We start from the raw sequence: 20,233 nt of genomic DNA on the forward strand, positions 1-20,233 counted from the left end.
AAGACCCTTCTCACCAATCCATTTCTCACCTTTATGACTGCTCCATTCCTGATCACTTGTTAAGTCCGGTTAGAGTCCTCAAGTGTTATGCGGCTCGTATTAACTCATTTCGAGGTACTAAGAATCGATTGTTCATTCACTGGAATCCTTCTATTTCCCACGAATTATCTCCCATTACCCTAATAAGGTGGCTTCGTAAATTGATTCACATGGCCTATAATAGATTATCGTTACAGGTGAGGAATCTTTTGTGTGTCACATTTCACCAGGTTCATCACATCTCTATGTCGTCCAGTTGAATTGCCCTCTGGAAGACATTGTGCGGGCTGGTATGTGGACTACTCCTAATACTTTCCCATCTCATTACTTACATGATCTGCTGGTTTCCTCTTCTGAGGGTTTTTAACTACCCCATATGTTAGATTTTAACCAGAGGTGAGTATTTTCTTCAATCATATGCTCTTTTATTTTTCACTGGATCCCACTCTGTGGTGAGTGTTGCCCAGGCAAGTATGTTTTCTCTTTTCAATTCTGCAATAGCAACCATTTTCACTATAATTACTACAGGTTGCAACAGACTCTGTAAAAATGGGGTGTTCCATAAGACCATCCAGATGCCAAGTGGATAGTATTATCCTATTGTTACGGACCGCCACTAATAAACTATCATGAGTAAAGCTAAAGGGGATCCTGCCCGTCCCTGCCAATCTTCAGATAGGGAACTGGGTTCACCTACTCCACAGTTTCTGGAGTACTGTTCCTCAGGACTCCCCAGTGCATATTACCCCCCCCCCCCCAGACTCTACTAGTGGAGCTTGGGAGTACTTACCACCCCAAGTTTCCAGTCACTGGGGTGGCAACAGAGGCTTTTCCTTCATAGTGTTTGAATGTATTCCTCCACTCTTTGAGAAGAAGGTGAAATTGGGAGCCCTCCTACTCGGGTCCCTGAGTGTTTTTCCCAGATGTCAGTAGGAGTGGCATCATGTGGGAGCCTACTCGTAATTCCAGTTCAGATTTGACATGAAGCTATCTGGTTGGGGGGTGCATGGCCCTTCTATTTGATCAATGTAAGTTTCATATATTGTTCATGGAAGGAGGTCCACTATCTCCTCATAATTCCGAACGTGAAGTGATCCCATCTTAGGTCCATGGTTGAGTGCAGGTTCCATGTCCTATCCATAATTCCAGGAGGGGTGAGAATGAATGTTCATAATTCCAGACTGGATGAGTTCTGTTCCTTTGGTTGAGTATGGCATACACGATCCTGTCATTCCTAGCTTGGGGTGTTTCCTTTTGGACTTCTTCAGGTGGAGAAGATAGTTTGTCCACTTTGGTGTTCCTTACTTTCTCATCATGATTCCAATGGTACATAACGCACCACTATATGGCTACAGGTTGGGGTCCAATCAAAAGTGTATATATGTACATAACAATGTGGTCCAATGGCCCTAGCCACCAATGTGGGATACAGATACCATGATCCCTTAATTCCAACTCTGAGTTGTGGAACCTCAGCTATCTGGTTGGGGCTGGCCTATACTTATGATTACTAATATTCTATGCTACCTTTAATATAAGAACTGAGTGCCAAATGAATAGCATACCTGTTTTGGATGTAGTGCAGTTCCCCCACTCTTGTACCATCTTTATCTTGGTACACTCCCGTTCTATACAGATGCTTTCTGTATGGTTCATACTTCTTAATGTAGGATTATAGCTATAGTGTCAGTGGAGGTATGTTTTGGAATAATACTTGCCTCCATAAACACTCTCCAACTCTACCTCCCCACTAAATGCCAGTTTATGTCTCAAAAACTGGTTACATTACTGATTGAGGTACTTATATACAGCACCTAGATGCAGGGTGCAATGAAGCTGGTGGAGAATTTTGCAAATTAGAATTTGCCAAGGGCAATTGAGTGGGGTATAATAGACTGGGGCAAGCATTTTCAATGCTTAGATGGGCAAAGAGTGGAAACCCTGGAGATCGAGAAATAGCTGTAGTGTCAGCGGAGATAAGTATTATTGGAAATACATTTTCAGTTTAGGAAAATGTTAACATCCATTGAACCTAATCATAAGCAACTTTCCTTTTATAGAAAATGTTAGCACATATCTTACAGAAATCTCAAAAAGGTTAACATGAAAGCATAAACCTGACATAACAACTAGATTCTTATTAACTCCACATAAAAAAACAATAAAACTAACCTTCCAAGAAACATTTACAAAATACTAAGCAACAGCTCCCAGCCTTTTATATATGTGAAACAGAACACACATTAGACACATGATTAAAAGAACACTCAAAACTTCCTCTTACTATAATATATTCTGTAAAAGCTTATCATGAACCAGACATTAATTAAAAAACTAGTGAAGACTTACTACTTAAATCTAACAAGCTAACTATTAACAAACACCCAGGCATCTCTTGTGCATTTTTAATTACCATTAAATCCTAATACACATATAAATATACACAAAGAAAAACTATAACATTGCTCTTACATGTGATTAGAGATTCTACAGAAAAAATAACTGTTCATTGGTAGATTATTTAAAATAAGTTGCATTATGTTTTAGCTTCAGCTCTGTGTACTCTACAATAATCGCACAAGAGGTCAAAACACAATACAAAGAAGACAAAATTCAGAATAAACCTACTGTCATTTCTTCAAAGTTTGGTTTGAATATCCTGCACAGCTACTCAAGGGTTATGTACACTAGCCATCCATAATTTAGCAGTGATAGACTAGAGGGAAGGCAGCTAGACAGCACCATCTACTGCCATCTCTTGGGCTACTATTTTATGAATTAACAGTAGAATTGACTATCACCTTATAACACCTCCACAGCTGAAAGGACTTGCAAGTTGCAAGTCAAGCACCCTAAACCACCTAAAGATAGTTTCAGAAAACATGATCCTAGAATATAACTCTTTCACCAAGGAATTTTGATCATTTAATACTTAAATGATGTGAATTAAAGTTTTAACATACTGTGGAATACAGAAGTGTAGGCAAATGTGGGCATTATTTTGATGTTCGACTTTTGAGTGTATTTGTTATTGATAAATTTGAAAGTGCTAAAATAAAGTATATTCACACACTTTAAAATTTGTCTAAATCATTTCCACCATGAGAGTGAACCAAGCAAGGTCTTGATTTGATATGTGTATTAAAAATGTTTTTAAGAGTTGAAAATTTTGCACACACACACATTTTTATAGTTTTGTTGGAAAAAATTAAGCTTTATGACTTACCTTTATTAAAAAAAAATATATGTTTATTACTTATAATAATAGTAAAATGTTTTATAATTAGTAGCTTTCAATATTTGCATATGTTAATCTGAATTCGGTAAACAAGGTGTGCACTCCAAAAAAAAAGTCATAAATTTGCCATTGATCCTTTCTGAGGATGACAAACTTTGTTGCTTGGTGTTTAAAAAAAGCTACTATAAATATATAACAATTTATTGTTCAAATATTTATGACTTACATTGCCAGAATTACATTTTAACTTGAATCACATTATCAAACATTTTAATATTGTACAATAAAAAGATGCATTAGGCCTCATGTAAGAGTCAAGCTTAAAAAATGAAGTAGGATAGAGTATACTATCCACCCAAAAATCATTTAATTATGACAGTGTACAGTACCTACACACACTTTAGTTGTGTACGTAAAAATTATACTTACATTTCATTCTCTGGTTTAAATATACTTAAAGAGTTTAGCACAAATGAATCATGGTTATTTCACGGAAATTGAGGTAATTTTAACAATGCAAGTTTTTGCATTTGGTGCTACAGAAGAATTTCGGTTTACTGAATTAAAAAAAACAACAGAACATGAAAATTCTAAATGAAGCTTGCATTTCAATCATTATGAATTTTTAAAGATAATAAAAACTATGCACATGAAACTAAATTGTTACTGACAAGGCTACGTAGAATATATTTATTTAAGTAAAAGTCATTATTTAATATTAAATAATGTTATTCTGGATTACATTTGATAATTACAATTATTAGACAAAACTATTGTCTTTCATAAAAACAAAATAAAATATAACTTAATAGGTTATTAATGCAGGTATCTTAAATGTAAATTAAAACTGCAATCAGTCTTAAGGTTATTGTTTAGATTTAACATTAAAATCTAAAACTTAAAAAAAACAAAAAAAAACTCCCTTTTAGCACACGTCTACTGAAAAAATAAATATAATAAAGTTTTGAGCATGAAGATACTTTAACAGTTAATTTAACAGTTTAGCATATATTCATCCACATTCTCTGTAAACTATAATAATCTAATTCCTAGTTTAAGATTTTACTCTTTATTTCTAATATTACCTGTACCTTCTAATCTTTCATGCAATTTTAAAGTAAATTTATTTCACCATTATTTTGTTGAAATGATTTCAAAACTCTCAGAAAACTTTTCGTAGTTAAGCAAATTGCACTTTATTAAATATTCTAAGATTCAGTATTAAATGAAATTAACAAACTATTGGTATCTTCACATCACTTTTATATTCAGTTTCTGCTACTTCTATGAAAATTACACTTTTAACAATACTCAATCTGCCTTGTAACAAGTCTCAAAACCAAAAAGTTAAACACAATTAAAGAATTATTAAAAAAAATAAGGTGTTATAAAAGCATATCAATTCTGTCTTTAGTTATGTAGTATTTATTCTAAAATGCCCATCAATGATATGCATCAGTTGTATGGTTTGTTTTATTGCATTGCAAATAATTTACTGGATGAAATATCATACAACTTCAGATGAACTTTGTACAGATTATGTAGCTTCTGCTCATAAAACATCTTATTTTTTTTTATATATGCAACATCCGTACAATTTGCAGCCCAGAAAATTATGAAATATTTCACTGTGATATGTTTAAGAAAATTAAAAATATCTTTAATGTAGATTACAATTAGAGTTTTATAGCTTCTTATACTCTTGTAAAACTTTGCTATAAAGTTTTCGTTTTATAAAACTTTAAGTTTTATCTTTGTTTCGATTCAAAAAACACCATATGCAATTTCATTGTTTTTATCATCATTAGCATAAAATAAGCAAAATTATAAGCAAGCTGATTTTTTTAATTGTTAATCAGTAGGTTTTATTTAACATATGTAACTTTTAAACCCATTTTATATTTAATAATGGTTGGAGACGGCTTGGATGGGTAAAGAAGAAAAACTTTAATATAAGCCGTCTCCAACCATTATTAGTTGCAAAGTGGGTTCCTCGTCATTGAATTTAAATCCATTTTATATTTGTTTATATACATTTTATACATTTATTTTTATTTTCTTTGTTCATTCAAGCAAATGCTAAGCCAATAAGGCCCAATGTAAGCACAGACTAACAAACATTAATCTTTTTGGCCAAACAAAATTTGATATGGTTGAATGCAAAATAAGCCAACTAAGCCTACCTCACCTTGTTCCTTAAAGAACACTTCTTTTCCTGTCATAATGCAACATCATAATTCAACTGAAGTATGAAATGATAAAGCAAGATTTTCACAAGCTTTAAAAAAATCAGGATTGCAACTGAGTTGGAAGTTGTTCACAAACATCATTTCTTCTAGCAACATATCACTAAGCTACATTTTCATCACTACAAGCTGTATCAGCTTATACGATTGAAAGTAATAGAAAAAAAGAGCTTTAACTATGTGTTGAGATCTCTAGCCTATGATTTCTCAAAGGTGAGATGTAGGCAATTACATCACACCATGATAATAAGATTGAGAAACAGTGATTGGATAAAACTACATTCATACTGAAATTAAGGTTAAAATCACTGCTGTTTTGTTCAAAACTATTTTGACTTTCTTCCTATGAGTGCTGTATTACACTAAAAAAAATTCAAGAAATTACAAACCCTAATGTTTTCATTCTAAGCTCAATGAAATCAACTTAAGATCAAAATATGTAATTTTTTAAAAATTTCTGATTATAAAATTAAATAAATAACTTTTATTGAATAAATTTCAACACTGCAGTGTTTGTTTTTGCAAAATGTGTGGAAAAATGACTAAAAGTTTATTTTTTATAATTTTTTAATCCAATTGTGCAATATTGGCATCAAGGGAGGGATGCACCTCTCTGGGTGCCATATATTTAAAAAGAAATTTCATGTCAGTTAGAAGAACGAGTTCTAAAGCAAGTGGAGAAAAACAAAAAATATACTACCTTACATACATTTATCAATCTTAAATGTAAGTAAGTCTACAACCTCCAATTCATAAAATTCACTATCACACAAGACCATACTATAATTCTTATACAGATAGATGTACCATAATCTTCTTCACAGACTAACTCTCATTCCAGCAATAAATACTGTGGCAGTATGTCACATTTTAATATAAAAATGAACTTAAAATTTCCTGTAAAACTAAGTCTTTTTTTCAGTGAAGAAATTCTTTAAAATGATGATTTGACCAACGGCAATACAGAGAATGGCCAAGGTTTCACCAATGGACCAGAACATTACTCTGGTATTCAAATCCTCTGCAAACTTTCTACCTTGAGCTTCCCGTAATCTATGATGTGTTTGGTAATCAATAACTGTGTTTAAATTCTCATGAACATGGGAGCATGAAGATTCCATCTGAAAAAATTAATGACAACTATAAAGTAAACATATAATAATTAAAGAAAAAGTTTGGGTTGCAGCAAAGTCTTTAGAGGAAAAAACTAATTAAAACTTATAAAATCTGTAAAAATGTGGTTATTGTTTTAGAAAACACCCCATATCCAATGAATATTTAGAGAGTCTACTCATATTGATTCCTTCAGTTGCCATACACACTTCTAAGAGTTAAAAAAAATAGAGGGATGAAAATTTGTTAACATTCCAGTCAAAATGTTGCAAGTCAATGTTGACCATATTATTCCTTAACTACAAATACAGCTTTACTTTTGGAGAATCTATGGCCACACTAACTTTTTGAGTTACTATACTGATATTTTTGTGCAATATACTGTATTGTTTGTTACTACATTGTAAATGCTGATGTGTACCATAATCTTGAAAATTATGATATACATAGTTTTCAAAATAAAATTTCATCTCTTTCAATGGCTAGTGCATTATTCTTATTATACCTAGCACCAATTGATTTTAAAGTAAACAAGAGTTTCTGGGGGCATTTCAATAAACAAAATAAAACCCACAGGAAATTCCTGAAGTTGAAATAAGTTCATTAATGATACAAAACATCAAAATATTTGTGGTTAATGCATTATTATATTTAATAATAGACAAAAAAGTAGTTATAATATTAAATGAGAACCAAAATGAAACAAAAGTTTCACCAAATTGTTACAATTACTGTATTTTGGTCCTGTTACAGCTATTTACTATCTCATTTTATGATATATTAAGAAAAATCTTATGAAATTACTGTATTATGGTGGATAAAGTAATGTTTGCTACTAAACATCAACTCTCTTTATATGTAATAATTTCTTGCACTGGCCTCTAGTTTTTGGAAATGGTGTTAAATATTTCATATAAAATGTATTTTGTTGTAGCAAAAAACATTGTACCATTTATAAAAATATTAGTGATTAGCATTTACATATCTGGTCTACATTTTCCTTTCCTATTCATAATATTTTGTTTAAATAATCCCATTCATATTATTCACTTGTTAACCAAAATTAATTTTAAAGAGCAAAAGGAAATAAATCTGCAACAGAAAATTATCAGGCACTTAAAACTTATGCTTTGAAAAATATGAATAATAATAAAATTAAACATTTTTTAATTTTTGCTTTAGAGATGAATAAGAGATTCATTTCCAGTTAGTTTATGTTCTGTAACCTTGTGTACTATGGTTTGTAAGATTAAAGTTGGAAGATAAACCGTATATTAAAGCTACAACTACTCTAAAAGTTCAAACTATATGAATTTTAAATTTACATTGCAGACAAGTGCTTTAAAGTACATTATATATACACAAATGTTATAATTTTGCTGTACTGAAAATGTATTTCCGATAGGTACTTATCTTCTTTCACATAAATAGCTATATTTGTTCAGTACTGCCTTATATATGCAAAAACATTTTTTCCCATGCCACAAGCCTTGAAGCTCCCACCCATGCAAATAATCATGTGACAATCTTCCACCAATAAGAGTGCGACACACTTTCTTGACGCATGTGACTCCCTCTATTCAATTCTACCGAACTATCACTTTGAAGATTGGGTGAAAATGGAAGCACCGATTTTCAGTGGGGAGGAAGAGTGAGGGGGAGGTAAATACCTATCGGAAATACATTTTCAGTATAGGAAAATTACAACTTCCGATACAATAAATTACCTTTTCTCAGATAAATAGCTAGAATCCCACATTGAAAAGGTGGAGGGATCTGTTCAAGGGAAAGAAAAAAAGAAGCATCCTTTGAAAATATCCTATACAACACTCTCAAAGAGTAGATCCTCGTGGTAGAAGATCATATGTGGGAGATTGCACCACTTCTGTACTAGGTATACTCTTCTCCCATTGTGGAAATATGTCGCGTATTCGGGCAGAAAGATGGAGGAGCACATCCAAGTGGGAGAAAACTATGGCAAGATAGGCATCCTAACCATACGATATTCATTAAACTCAAATCAGGAAAACATAAAAGTGGGTAAGTTTAAATGGATATGCCCCCAGGTGCAGAGTGGTTAGGGCAAGACGGACCTTACACAGCAAGTCAACTACATCCAAAACTCATACCGCTTGGAACCAACATCCACAAGGGGGTATGATGAGGATCGTATCATCAGAACTGGAAAGTGGTAAGGACTCTCAAACTCCACTAGAAGAAAAGGGGGGAGAAAGCACAGTGGAGAGTCCGGAGGAATGACAACACATGAGACATTGCAATGGGTGACCACGAAACCTTATTTTGAAAAGCAGACCATACCGATTTATTTAACAGCTATCCCCTTCTGCTTTTCCCATGTAGTCCATGGGTGAGTATGGTCCGGGATAGGCAAACTAATGAAGCAAACATATCGCGAGGATAAACCTACAAGCGATCTTGTTGAACACCCCATCTCAGCAGTGTGCATTTTTTGGCCATGGAAATCATAATATGTAAGTTGACATGGTTTTAGAGAGTGGATTTGACTAGTTTAAGTATATCTAGACAGGCAACACTCGCCACAGAACAGGAACCAGAAAGAAAAAGAGGAACATGCTCCTGATAAATAAAAGGTATATATATATATATACTAAAAGGTAACTTACCCAGTCAGAGTCTCACTAAAGAGTGAAGGATGGATGACAGTACACTGACATGGAAGAAACAGCTACCCAAAGTGGAGAATGGGAGATGAACATATGAGGTGTAGTCCCAGTGCTCAAAAAGACAAAGTACCTCCAACGGATGACAGGGTAGACATGCAAGGAAAAGGGAAGGTGCATAATTGGAGTGAAGACACCAGAAAGTGATGACGGGAAGAAGGAGACAAGGAATAAAAAGTCAACCGAATGACCATCCAAACCCAATAGGTAAGTGAGGAAGGGAAAATAAATCACAGACAAAGAAGTGGAGTAAGGGATGGAAACCACAGGAAATGGATGCAATGGAAAGAAGCATTGAAAATAATGAAGCAACCCACAGCATGTACAGGACAGAGAAGTTCATCTGGATCCCACTGAGAAAAAATGTGGAAGATGGTAAGAAACGAAAAAGTCAAAAGAAATATACTACATGAGCCACTAAAATGTAGGTTAATAAAATTGATCCAGAAGAAAATAAACAAATCAAGCCAAAACATCTGAGAAAACCACAGCAGTGCTAGCCAGGAAAGATCAATCAGAAAGACCTGAACCAGAGTGATATGGATGAACAAAAACTTGGGGAACAAGACTGATGTAATGAGAAAAACTAATGTTATAAACTGGATGTAAACCTGTTTGAACTTAACAACATCCAGGGTAAGAGGATGATGAACCAAAGACCAAAAAAGGTAACTAACTGGGAAGTGATAAAATATTCAAAAACTTCAAGTGGAGGAGTATCCCACAGGAGGCAGAGCCATAAAAAATTAGGAAGATTGAGAGGTCACTCCTTAGGAGGAAGTGTGACAGGACTGGAAAGTCGATTAGCAACGAGGACTGAGGAGCACCTGTAACACAAACCTCCAGGAGCCACATGTCAAGTGTATGGGTTCAAAAAAGGAAATCCGCTGTTTACCACAAAGGGAACAAGAATGAGTGTCCTCCTGGTGAGTGATATAAGCCATGACCTTCAAAAAGTCAAAATGAAACATGATTAGTCAAATCCAGACAAGAGGAAGATAGTGAACTAAAGTATCTTGGACTGGTGGAAGTGCTAGGGTGTGAAGGTGATAAGACCTTTCATCTGTAGACCATTGTCCAGAAGCTTCCTACTGATCGAACCCCACACCCCACATTTGGAGATGAGAATCAGGGAAAAGAAACATTCCAAGAGAAGGGGAGGAAGCGTTAAATCAGACATTATGGGGGTTATGTTCAACTATTAACAGTTACAGACAAAGAGGGAAGAATGAAATTTAAGAGAAAACCCAAAATAAAGGCTTGGATAACAGAAAACTCCTTTGAATGTATTTGAGGAGGAGGATGGATGGGGTGTTTAAAAATACACACCCCAAAGAGACTAGAATGTGAGGTATGTAACAGGAAAAAACTGATCCAACTGGAAAATTCAACTGCTCAAGCTGACTGTGTAAGGAGTAGAGGAGTATGTTAAGATTACCCCATTTGGAAGGAGCTAACTGAAGCTAGACATCCAATGAATGGTGTAGGTAAAATCCCCCAAAATGTGGAAGTTGCATAAAACACAGACTGCCCTACAAAAGACATATGGAACCAAAACAAGTCCAAAGGTCAATGGACAAAACTGGTACTGAATCATGTGGTGAAAAAACTAAAGGTTAGAATGTGCGCTGTGGCCATTCTCAGTCAGAAACAGCCAACCCAAATGTAATCAAAGACTACACAACCTCTTTTTCATACATCCTTTTTGATGTCCTAATTTCCTGTTTGACCAACTCTCTTTATCTTCTATAATTGTCTAAATATTCTGACGTACCAGCTAATTTAAATTTATTAAAGTTTGTGATGCTTTTCCTTAATTTTATTCCTTATACCCTTTGTGAGCCAAACTGGATTTTTACTTACAGCCATCCTTTTCTTTCTATAAGGAATACGTTTATCTTGAATATTTAAAAAATTTCCAGATTTGATCAAGAAGTGATTGAGGTGAGACCAATTGATCCATAACCCCAATCAGCATCAAGCATACAAAATGAATGAAAAAAACCTGTAGATAAAGGTAAAGGATGGGAAGGTGCTGAACATGTAATATGAATAAAGCTAATAATATCTCACAATGAAAGAAAAGAGTAACCAAACAAAATTGAATATACCCCATGTGATATTTAATGTACAGGAGTACCCCAAAAAAATGGACCGAGAAAAAGAACTGATTGTAAGTCCCTATTAGCAGTGGATGGTTAACAAACAGTAGTGTCCCACCCTAGAAGATCCCCAAAGCAAAGAAGCCACGTGTGGAAGGAAGGAACTAAAGAAGGCACCCCCCCCCACCCAATATGGAAGGAAGGTGGAGGAGGTATCCTACAAAAATTCCTAAATATAAGTGGAATACCGAAGAAGTGAGGTGGAAGGTAAACATTACCTTTAGGAGAGTAGATAAGGTAAAACAAAGATAAAAAACTAGGTAGGGATAAAATGGATAGGATTAACAGAGATGTGAATGACATAAAATCAGGAAGAAAATCTGCTTGATAGTAAGCTAAGGCAAAAAGAATTAAAGCCTCTATAGGTAGAAGCTTGCAAGCAACCACTTTCAAAAGAGAGACAAAAAGATCATCATGAAACAATGTCATGAGAAGGGGAATATACTGTGAAACATTTCTAAAATAAAACTGAGATAGGCCTGAGTCACATGTCAAGAGTGTGTGTCACACTCTTATTAGAGGAGGGTTGTCACATAATGATTTGCATGTGACACACATTTGAAACAGTCAATTCAAAGTTAGGTGAAAGCTTCATGGCTTGTGACATGCAAAAAAAAACACATTTTTGCATATAGAGGGCAGCACTGAACAAGAATAGCTATTTATGTGAGAGAGTACCATATCAGAAATTACATTATTAGAATAGTTTATGTGCAACTTATTATTACTACTGAATGATAACTTCCATGATAATAAACCACTTCAAAATCTGATTAGTATGATGGATACACAACAAGTTTGGGGATTATTTTGGGATAAACAAGTAACAAGACTCACACTTCAGCATAAGTTTGATAGGAAAGAGTTTATCCTAGTGGGACTTACCAGAAGTTATCACCACCACTGTTTGTGGAACATGCATACTTGTAACCCTTGATCTGACTTACTGAGCATTAAAAACTTGAAAAATGGCATGAAAATAAAGTAGGCATTTTACTTCTATTTAACCTCAGTCCTCAATTTAATAGAAATGTGATGATCTAAACAAATTAATTTGAATTGTCTATACTAACCTTTGTCATGGCAGACAAATGCTCCTCTATCCCTGGAAGGGGTTTTTCATCCCCCACTTGAAAGTCCATGTATACCAGCTTATGACTGAAAGTTGAAAATTCATTACTGAAGCACACAGTGTAAACACCTGTCTGGGCAGCTGTCCAGGTAAAACTGTCAAACTGCTTCTTAATTCCTTTATATAAAATCTCTTTCTTTGGTGATTCTAGACTCATATCTACATCATATTGACCACCTGTCACAACCTGTAAAAAAAATACAAACCAACGTAGTATCTACATTATTAATTTTATTATTACTAAACTAAGACAAATACAGTACCTATATTACTATTATTAGACTACAGATCATTTTTCAACACTCTCTTTAAATTCATGCAATTTTATAATGCATACAGATAGATAATGTATTTGAAAACTTGTTAAAAGAAAGACATTAGTTTGTAATACATATCTAATATGAATATCTGAAATTTCTAAACTGATCTTAAACATATGCAGACTTTCAAATTCTTCATTAATACCAAACTGCAACAAAATGTTACTATGTAAACAAAGCAGTATCAAGAAACTATCTGAACACTATGGTTATATTAATGGCAATGGATTATGTGGTTCTACTAATATATCATAATCAATACTTTGAATGGTCGGTTTATTGCTTAGGAATATGATAGGGTGGTTTATCAGCATGTGAATTATTTGGAATCCTTGTCGGTCCCTACTATTAAGTACTAACATTCTTAAAGTAAGTTATATGTATCGTAAATAAAATAAGCTAAGTTCCATATTCGGACACCACTTTTTCCTTTAGATACTTTATTTATTAATAGGTTATTCTGTCATATTTATCTTTAGTTTTTCTTAAGATGTTTCTCAACTATTTATTTTCTCTTTTTCTGTTGTTTCTTACTTGTGTTTTTTTTTGTCTTTTTATGGCCTTTCCCTGTATGATAGTTTTCCTGTATACTTTGGTACATGTTGTCTTGTTAGCTTTTATTTCCATTTTCAGATTAATAACAATTTGAATATATGATTTATCTTTTTTCTTAACTCATTGTTTACACAGAAAATAGTTTAAATGTTATAAATAATACATTTTTGTAATATTTTATGGTTATTTTTATTGTATTCGTGGTTTTGTGTATGCAATTATTATACTGCTCATTAAGCATTTTAATTTGTTTTAACAATGTTAATGTTTTTCTCTAAATATTTTAATATACGAGATGAAAAGTGATCTTTTTGTTTCTAGTTGGTGTTTTTTATTTGCCTTCACATTTTTGTTTCTTCATTTATCAAGTTATTACTATGTAGTGTATGCAACTGTCCTGTAATATTGTGTATGCTTTCCAACAATGTTATTATATTGCTACCTGATTTTAATGTGTTATTGGCATTTTTATTAATGTTCCTGAAGCTCTTTTACATGTTTTAGTAAAATTTCTCACTTCTCTACACATTCTTCATTTTCTAAATTTTTTTTATTAATATCAACTGTGTAGATCCCCTTCTTTTTGTTTGTTTAGCAGTTTCACTAATTACTTCTCTCATGTAATTGTAATAGTCTATTATTGTTTCTATCTCCAATCGTGTTTCCTTGTAAGTGTACTTCTTAGCAACTGTGTGTATTTGTAACATGTTTTTTTGTTATTTATATTATCAAATCAAGCAATTTCACTAAGGGCTATTTTATTTAGTTTACTCTACAAGATCATTTGTTTATCTTAACCTGTAGTTTGTTTTTATCTGATTTTTCTAGTTTTGTATGTGAAACTTTACATGCTGAGTATTTCTGTGTTTTATGGTGAACTTCTTGACAAAATATTTTTCTGTATTTTCATCTTTTAATTATTTAAGAATCAAATGAGATAGTTTTAATGTTTAGATTTTCTGATAACTTGGTGTTTATTATTTGGCATGTTTGTATATAATTTGTAGTTTTTGTGTTTATTTTCTATAATCTCTGTAGTTAATGTAAGGTTTTATTTTTTATGGTGGTATTCATGTATTCTTTCCCTTATCAGTAAGTTACAATATATTTGTTCTGTTTTTGGATTGTGTAACTAAGTTATCTGAATTTGTTAATGACACTTACTAGGTTTCCTTTAAATTTTTTTCTGTTATGGATTTTTGGTAGTATTCTTTGTCTTTTTGTTTTCATATTTTGTAAGTTTATCTAGTTTCAATTGTTTTTTAGGCTTACCCTTTTGTTTTTTATTTCATTGTAGCTTTTTTTTCAATGTTTCTTCATGTTGCTTTTTATTCTCTACTCATTTTTTTTTTCATTTTAGCACTATTTGTTATACCATAAAATTATTTCTTTTTTGACATTTTTCATTAATTTTTGTAACTTTTTGTGCCCCTAAAAAAATACACAATTCATTCCCTTTTTTTTTTCAAATGTCTCAATTAGTCCCATATTTAATATTGATTTCTGGTTTATGTACTTATTTCCATTCTTCTTTGTTGTTTCAGTGGTATCCTGATATCTTTCTATTTCCATAATTCATAACTTAAAATAATATTATTACTCAAGAACTTCAAAAAGCATTTATCATCTATCCTGTCCAATCCACTTAAAGCACACAGCTCATAAATATGATAGTTTTAGTACATGAAATTATTAAAAAAATATTATTTTTCAGTATTTTAACTTCTTGCTAATTTGCCTAAGGGGAAGACTAAGAGTAAGAAGTTCACAATCTTTAACGTTATTAAAATTTTACACCGACTTTCTCTTAGTATTACACTAAGCGTAGCTTACATTGTATGTGAGCGTACCTTAAGCCAAAGCTTAATTCATGTGTCAAACATGCTTATAACTTATGAAAAGTAAACTAACTTTTTCAGTTTTTGCTTACCTGATCATATAAATAAAAAAACATTATAAATGCCAATCTAAGACTCAGCTAACCTATATACTATAGTAAATTACTATAGGCTATAGTCTTACCATTACTATCAGTAATATTATTAATATCAGTATGGCTAGGCTAGACTTATGCCAGTTGGGGTGACTTTCAAAACGCAATCCTTAAATAAAAACAATTTTCGTTGATATTTTAAATATATATATATACTTAAAGGCCCAATGAAAAACTTCAAACAAAAGTACGTACTTGAAACTCTACCGTGGACAAAGTCCCTTCTGTTACTTCCTCGTAAAAGCATTGCTTGGCATTATCGGGCAATTCAAAAGTCAATTCAACAGCGCTTACTGACAACATAAGATTAAAATACCATAACAAATAAACTAAATACATATTGTGATTCAAATTAATTACACGGCTCATCTTTAAGCATTAAAATTTTAAATAGTCTTGCAACAATTATTTTCCTATAAACCAAAGAATCGACTTAGACTGTTTTTTAAACTATTTTAAATTTTGTTCGTCTTCCTACGTGTCCCTTCAGTACACACGCACACACATAAAAATAAAATAAAAATAACTACAGTACAATGCCACCTACAAATTTCTTATCGAAATAATTTCTTTAAAAATATTATGATTTGCAAATAAAACATAAAATTGTAAATCTCATAGTTAGTGTTATTTGATAACGATATTTTAATAACTGTGCCTCAAAACCTAATTTTTATCATGCTTTAATTTCTCAAATACTGCTTACAATTAAGGGGATCATTTTTTAACGAAAACATCGTTGGATATATATATTTATTTATAATGTTTATTTATTAAACTTTTTTTTATTCACTAATATATGTGAGAACGTTTTTTGTTGATTTTTTGTCAGGTTCAAAAACAGAGAAGAACATACTGATTTTCTTCGGAATCCCCGTGGTAAAAAGAGCGCAGATGGCCTATTGTGTAGCTTTGTTCTAAAAGTACAACAAAAACAAGACAAACTTCATTAAGATGTGTAAAGAAATTAGTAAGAAGAAAACACTACGTTCATCTTACAGCCATCGCTTTTGAAAGTATTTAATATCATGGTTAGTGATTCTTCAACTACTAAAAAGTTTTAAAGCTCCGTGTTCTTAAACTTAAAGAATTAAATGAATGTCACCAAAACATCTTGTGAAGATTATTAAAATTAGATGCTAGGTTTAGAGTGGATGAGTTGTTCACTATATCATAGGTAAATCTGTAACTAGTACTAGACAATGGTGAGCGCCAGGATAGACTAAATGCAGAAAAAAATAAGATGTAGAGAAAAGTTTAGCATAGGAACTAAATATAAAAGCAGTTCTAATGGTAGGGTTAATTGTTGCTATTATAATGCTAGAACTTAGATGTATATATAAAAAATTAAATAGATGACTTTAGGGTGCTGATAGGAATGGAGGTTTTTGTTATAATGGGAATAACAGAAACATGGTTAGACGTAGACAATTTTGATGAAAAGAATTTCTTTGAAATACAAGGTTATAGGTTATTTGATAGGGATAGAGTACTAAAGAGAAGGGAAGTAATTGCTATATATGAAAGATTTGAGTTACATCTTGTTCAAGTTGAGGATATCAAAGATAAGAGCAAGGAGATTGAATCTATTTGAGTTTCTATTAGTAGATATAAAGGAAAAGGCTTGTTGTGGGAATTTGTTACAGACCACCAGATTGGACTGATGAAATTAATGAGAAACGTTACAGTGAGATAAAGATTTCAGCTGCTAATGAGGCCATAATTATGGGTGAATTTAATTTCAGCCATATAGACTGAGAAACGTTAAAGTCAAACCATGAGGGAGAAAGGTTTCTGGAAACTGTTCAAGGTGGTTTTCTTCACCAATTTGTCAAAGAACATACTAGAAATAATGCTATTTTAGATTTATTGTTACCTTCTAATATAGAAATGGTTAAGAGGGTGGAAACTGGGAAACATCTGGGTGTCAGTGATCATTGTTCTATTAGGTTCGATGTTTTGCTGCATAAGGAGATCGGGAATAATGATATTTTAGTTACACATTTCAAAAAACAAATTTTGGAGGGATGCGACAAGAATCATCTCTTGTGAACTGGGCAGCTAAGTTACTTGGAAACATTGATCAAATGTGGAATTTCTTTTTAAATATTCAAGATAAACGTGTTCCTTATAGAACGAAAAAGATGGCTGTAAGAAAAATCCAGTTTGGCTCACGAAGGGTATAAGGAATAAAATTAAGGAAAAACATCACAACTTTAAGAAATTTAAATTGGCTGGTATGGCGGAAGATTTAGACGATTATAAAAGATCAAGAGAGTTGGTCAAACAGGAAATTAGGACATCAAAAAGGATGTATGAAAAAAGGTTGGTTGAAAATGTAAAATTTAACAGTAAAAATTTTTGAAAATACATTTCGAGTAAGCAAAATGCTAGGATTGGAGTATGCCCTTTGATGGATGATAAAGGAAAGCTCGTATCTGATGATTATGAATTGGCTGGGTCATTGAATTATGCTTTTTCGTCAGTTTTTACTGAGGAAGATTTTAAGCAATATCTGTCATCTTGAACAGTTATTAGGTGGAAACAAGATCGAACAAGATGATCACACTAATTGTGAGCTGGTTAAGAACAAATTGGGAACTTTATAGGATAATATAGCTCTCGGGTCAGATAATATTTTCCCAAAGGTTTTGAAGGAGGTTAAGGATTGGAATTTTTAGCCAATTGCTACTATTTTTGTAAGTCCTTGAATAGTATTTAGGTGCCAGATGATTGGAAAGTGGCTAATATTACTCCTCTTTTCAAGGGAGGTGATAAAATGTGTCCCAGTAATTATAAGCCTATTAGCCTTACATCAGTTGTGGAAAAAGTTTTGGAAAGTCTGATAAAATATGCTCTGTGAAGTCATTTAACAAAGTTTAGAATTTTATTGGATAGTTAACATGGTTTAATTTAGGGGAAATCTTATCTTACAAATCTTTTGACATTATTTGAAAAGATTATTGTTTATGTAGGTGAGGGTAAGGGTGTAGATTTGGTGTATCTGGATTTTCAAATTCAGCTAATTGGATAGAACAGTGGCTGGATGGAAGAAAGTAAAGGGTTTGTTTTAAATGGAGTCCAGTAAACCGAGATTAATCAGTCTTAGGACCTTTGAGCTTTTTGATTTACATCAATGGCATAGATTAGTGGTTCTCAAATGTTTCAGGCTCACGTACCACTCTTTATTTTATTTTTTAAAATTACAATCCAGGCCTAATTTATTTTTTTAATTAAAAAAGCTAGTAACAAAAATTCATATTTCTAACACTTACCCATTAAGGCGAAGGATGCGATTGTTTTTTTCTGGCACGACTGAAGAATAAGTGGTACCATTTTTATCAATTTTAAGGGAAGAAAATACTGGCGAGTGTTTGCAAGTTGAGGGTGAATCTATAAGTGAGGAGAGTAGTATGCGTATGTACGTGGAAAGCTGAGATAGGACTTATTACAAATTTTATTATAGGTATGACAAGTTTTACAAAACTGAGAAACGTCTTGCCTAATTTTTGGCCAAAAGAAATGTCTCATAATTTTGTCACATGTCTTGTTGACACCTAAATGTCCTCCCATGGGGAGTTCATGGGCAATTTTCAATATTTCAGAACGATATGCTTTGGGAACAACGATTTGATAAACAGTAGCCTAGTCCTCTGAAGCTGGCAGATCTGGTGGTCTCCAATTCCTCATAAGCACGCCATTTTTGAAAAAATAACCATTTGGAACTTTCTCCAGTTCATCTTTTGAAAGTGCATATTTAAATAATGAAGAGATCTGCAGATCTTTTTCTTGTTCAGTGATCAGTTTTCTTTTAGTAAATGGACCCTCACTAGGCTAATCAGATCCCTCATGTCCATTGTTGTCCCTCACCGAGTAATCATCAGTAGGACAATTAACTACAAGATACTCGTCGGATCTAAAGAATGTCTAAGAGAAATCTATAACATTGGAGTAAATCTGAATCTGAATCCACGTCTGTCTTTTGTTTTTGGCTTAATTTCTTAGCCTGAGGTCGAGTCACAGCACACGAGGGAAACACATCGGGATTATCCTCAACAACATCATCATCCTTAGATGAAACAGTGATTGGCTCGTTAACCATTTAAGGTTTGGCAACAAATTTCCCCCATCCAAACCGTTTCCCAACAACAATGATACACCCTTATTTGGCAGAGTAAACTCAAACAACTCGAGCTTGAGCACCCCAATTTATTGTTACGTATTAGAATTTCAAATAGTCTGAAATTGAGTTAACTGATAAATTTAAATTCAGTAGTCAAATTATACTTTGGATTGAGTAGTTAAGAAAAATTCGATATATAGTCAGTTTATGATTTTTGCCAACAAGATTGATACGCATAGTTTTCTTTCTTAACACAAATATGTTTTAATATACAGACAACAATATAATTTACAATAATAGTTATTGCAAATAGTTATTACACACAATGATTTATATACAAAAATTTTACAAGCAATATAGAGTCTTCTTTCTAGTCTGGAACTTCCTTGATATCTTATTGAAGGTTCACAATGAGCGAGTTAATTACGAGTTGGCGTAGGTATAATTCGCTTAACGGGAAGCTAGCTAGCTTTGTCCTTCATTATTTATCAGCTACACACACCGGGTTTTCCTACCGTGACGTTATGTAATATTTTACGTAAAAATACTAATGTCTGATGAGAATCCACTGAAGTTAAATGATTTGTTAATAGTTCTAACCTTTTTAGGT

The 20,233-nt window shown here is 32.7% G+C and overlaps 1 protein-coding gene across 1 annotated transcript; it reads right to left on the reverse strand.

Moving 5' to 3' along the window:
* Positions 1–5,235: 5,235 nt before the first annotated feature.
* Positions 5,236–16,003, reverse strand: LOC106472541 (transmembrane emp24 domain-containing protein 7-like). Its single transcript, XM_013933196.2, has 3 exons — positions 15,696–16,003; positions 12,574–12,819; positions 5,236–6,644 (listed from the first exon to the last, which is right to left on the reverse strand). The coding sequence occupies exons 1-3, from the start codon at positions 15,867–15,869 to the stop codon at positions 6,429–6,431; spliced, it is 636 nt and encodes a 211-aa protein (XP_013788650.1). The 5' UTR covers positions 15,870–16,003; the 3' UTR covers positions 5,236–6,428.
* Between the last annotated feature and the right edge of the window lie 4,230 nt (positions 16,004–20,233).

Source organism: Limulus polyphemus, unplaced genomic scaffold, assembly GCF_000517525.1.
Source record: "Limulus polyphemus unplaced genomic scaffold, Limulus_polyphemus-2.1.2 Scaffold121, whole genome shotgun sequence".
In the NCBI taxonomy this organism is placed as follows: Eukaryota; Metazoa; Arthropoda; class Merostomata; order Xiphosura; family Limulidae; genus Limulus; species Limulus polyphemus.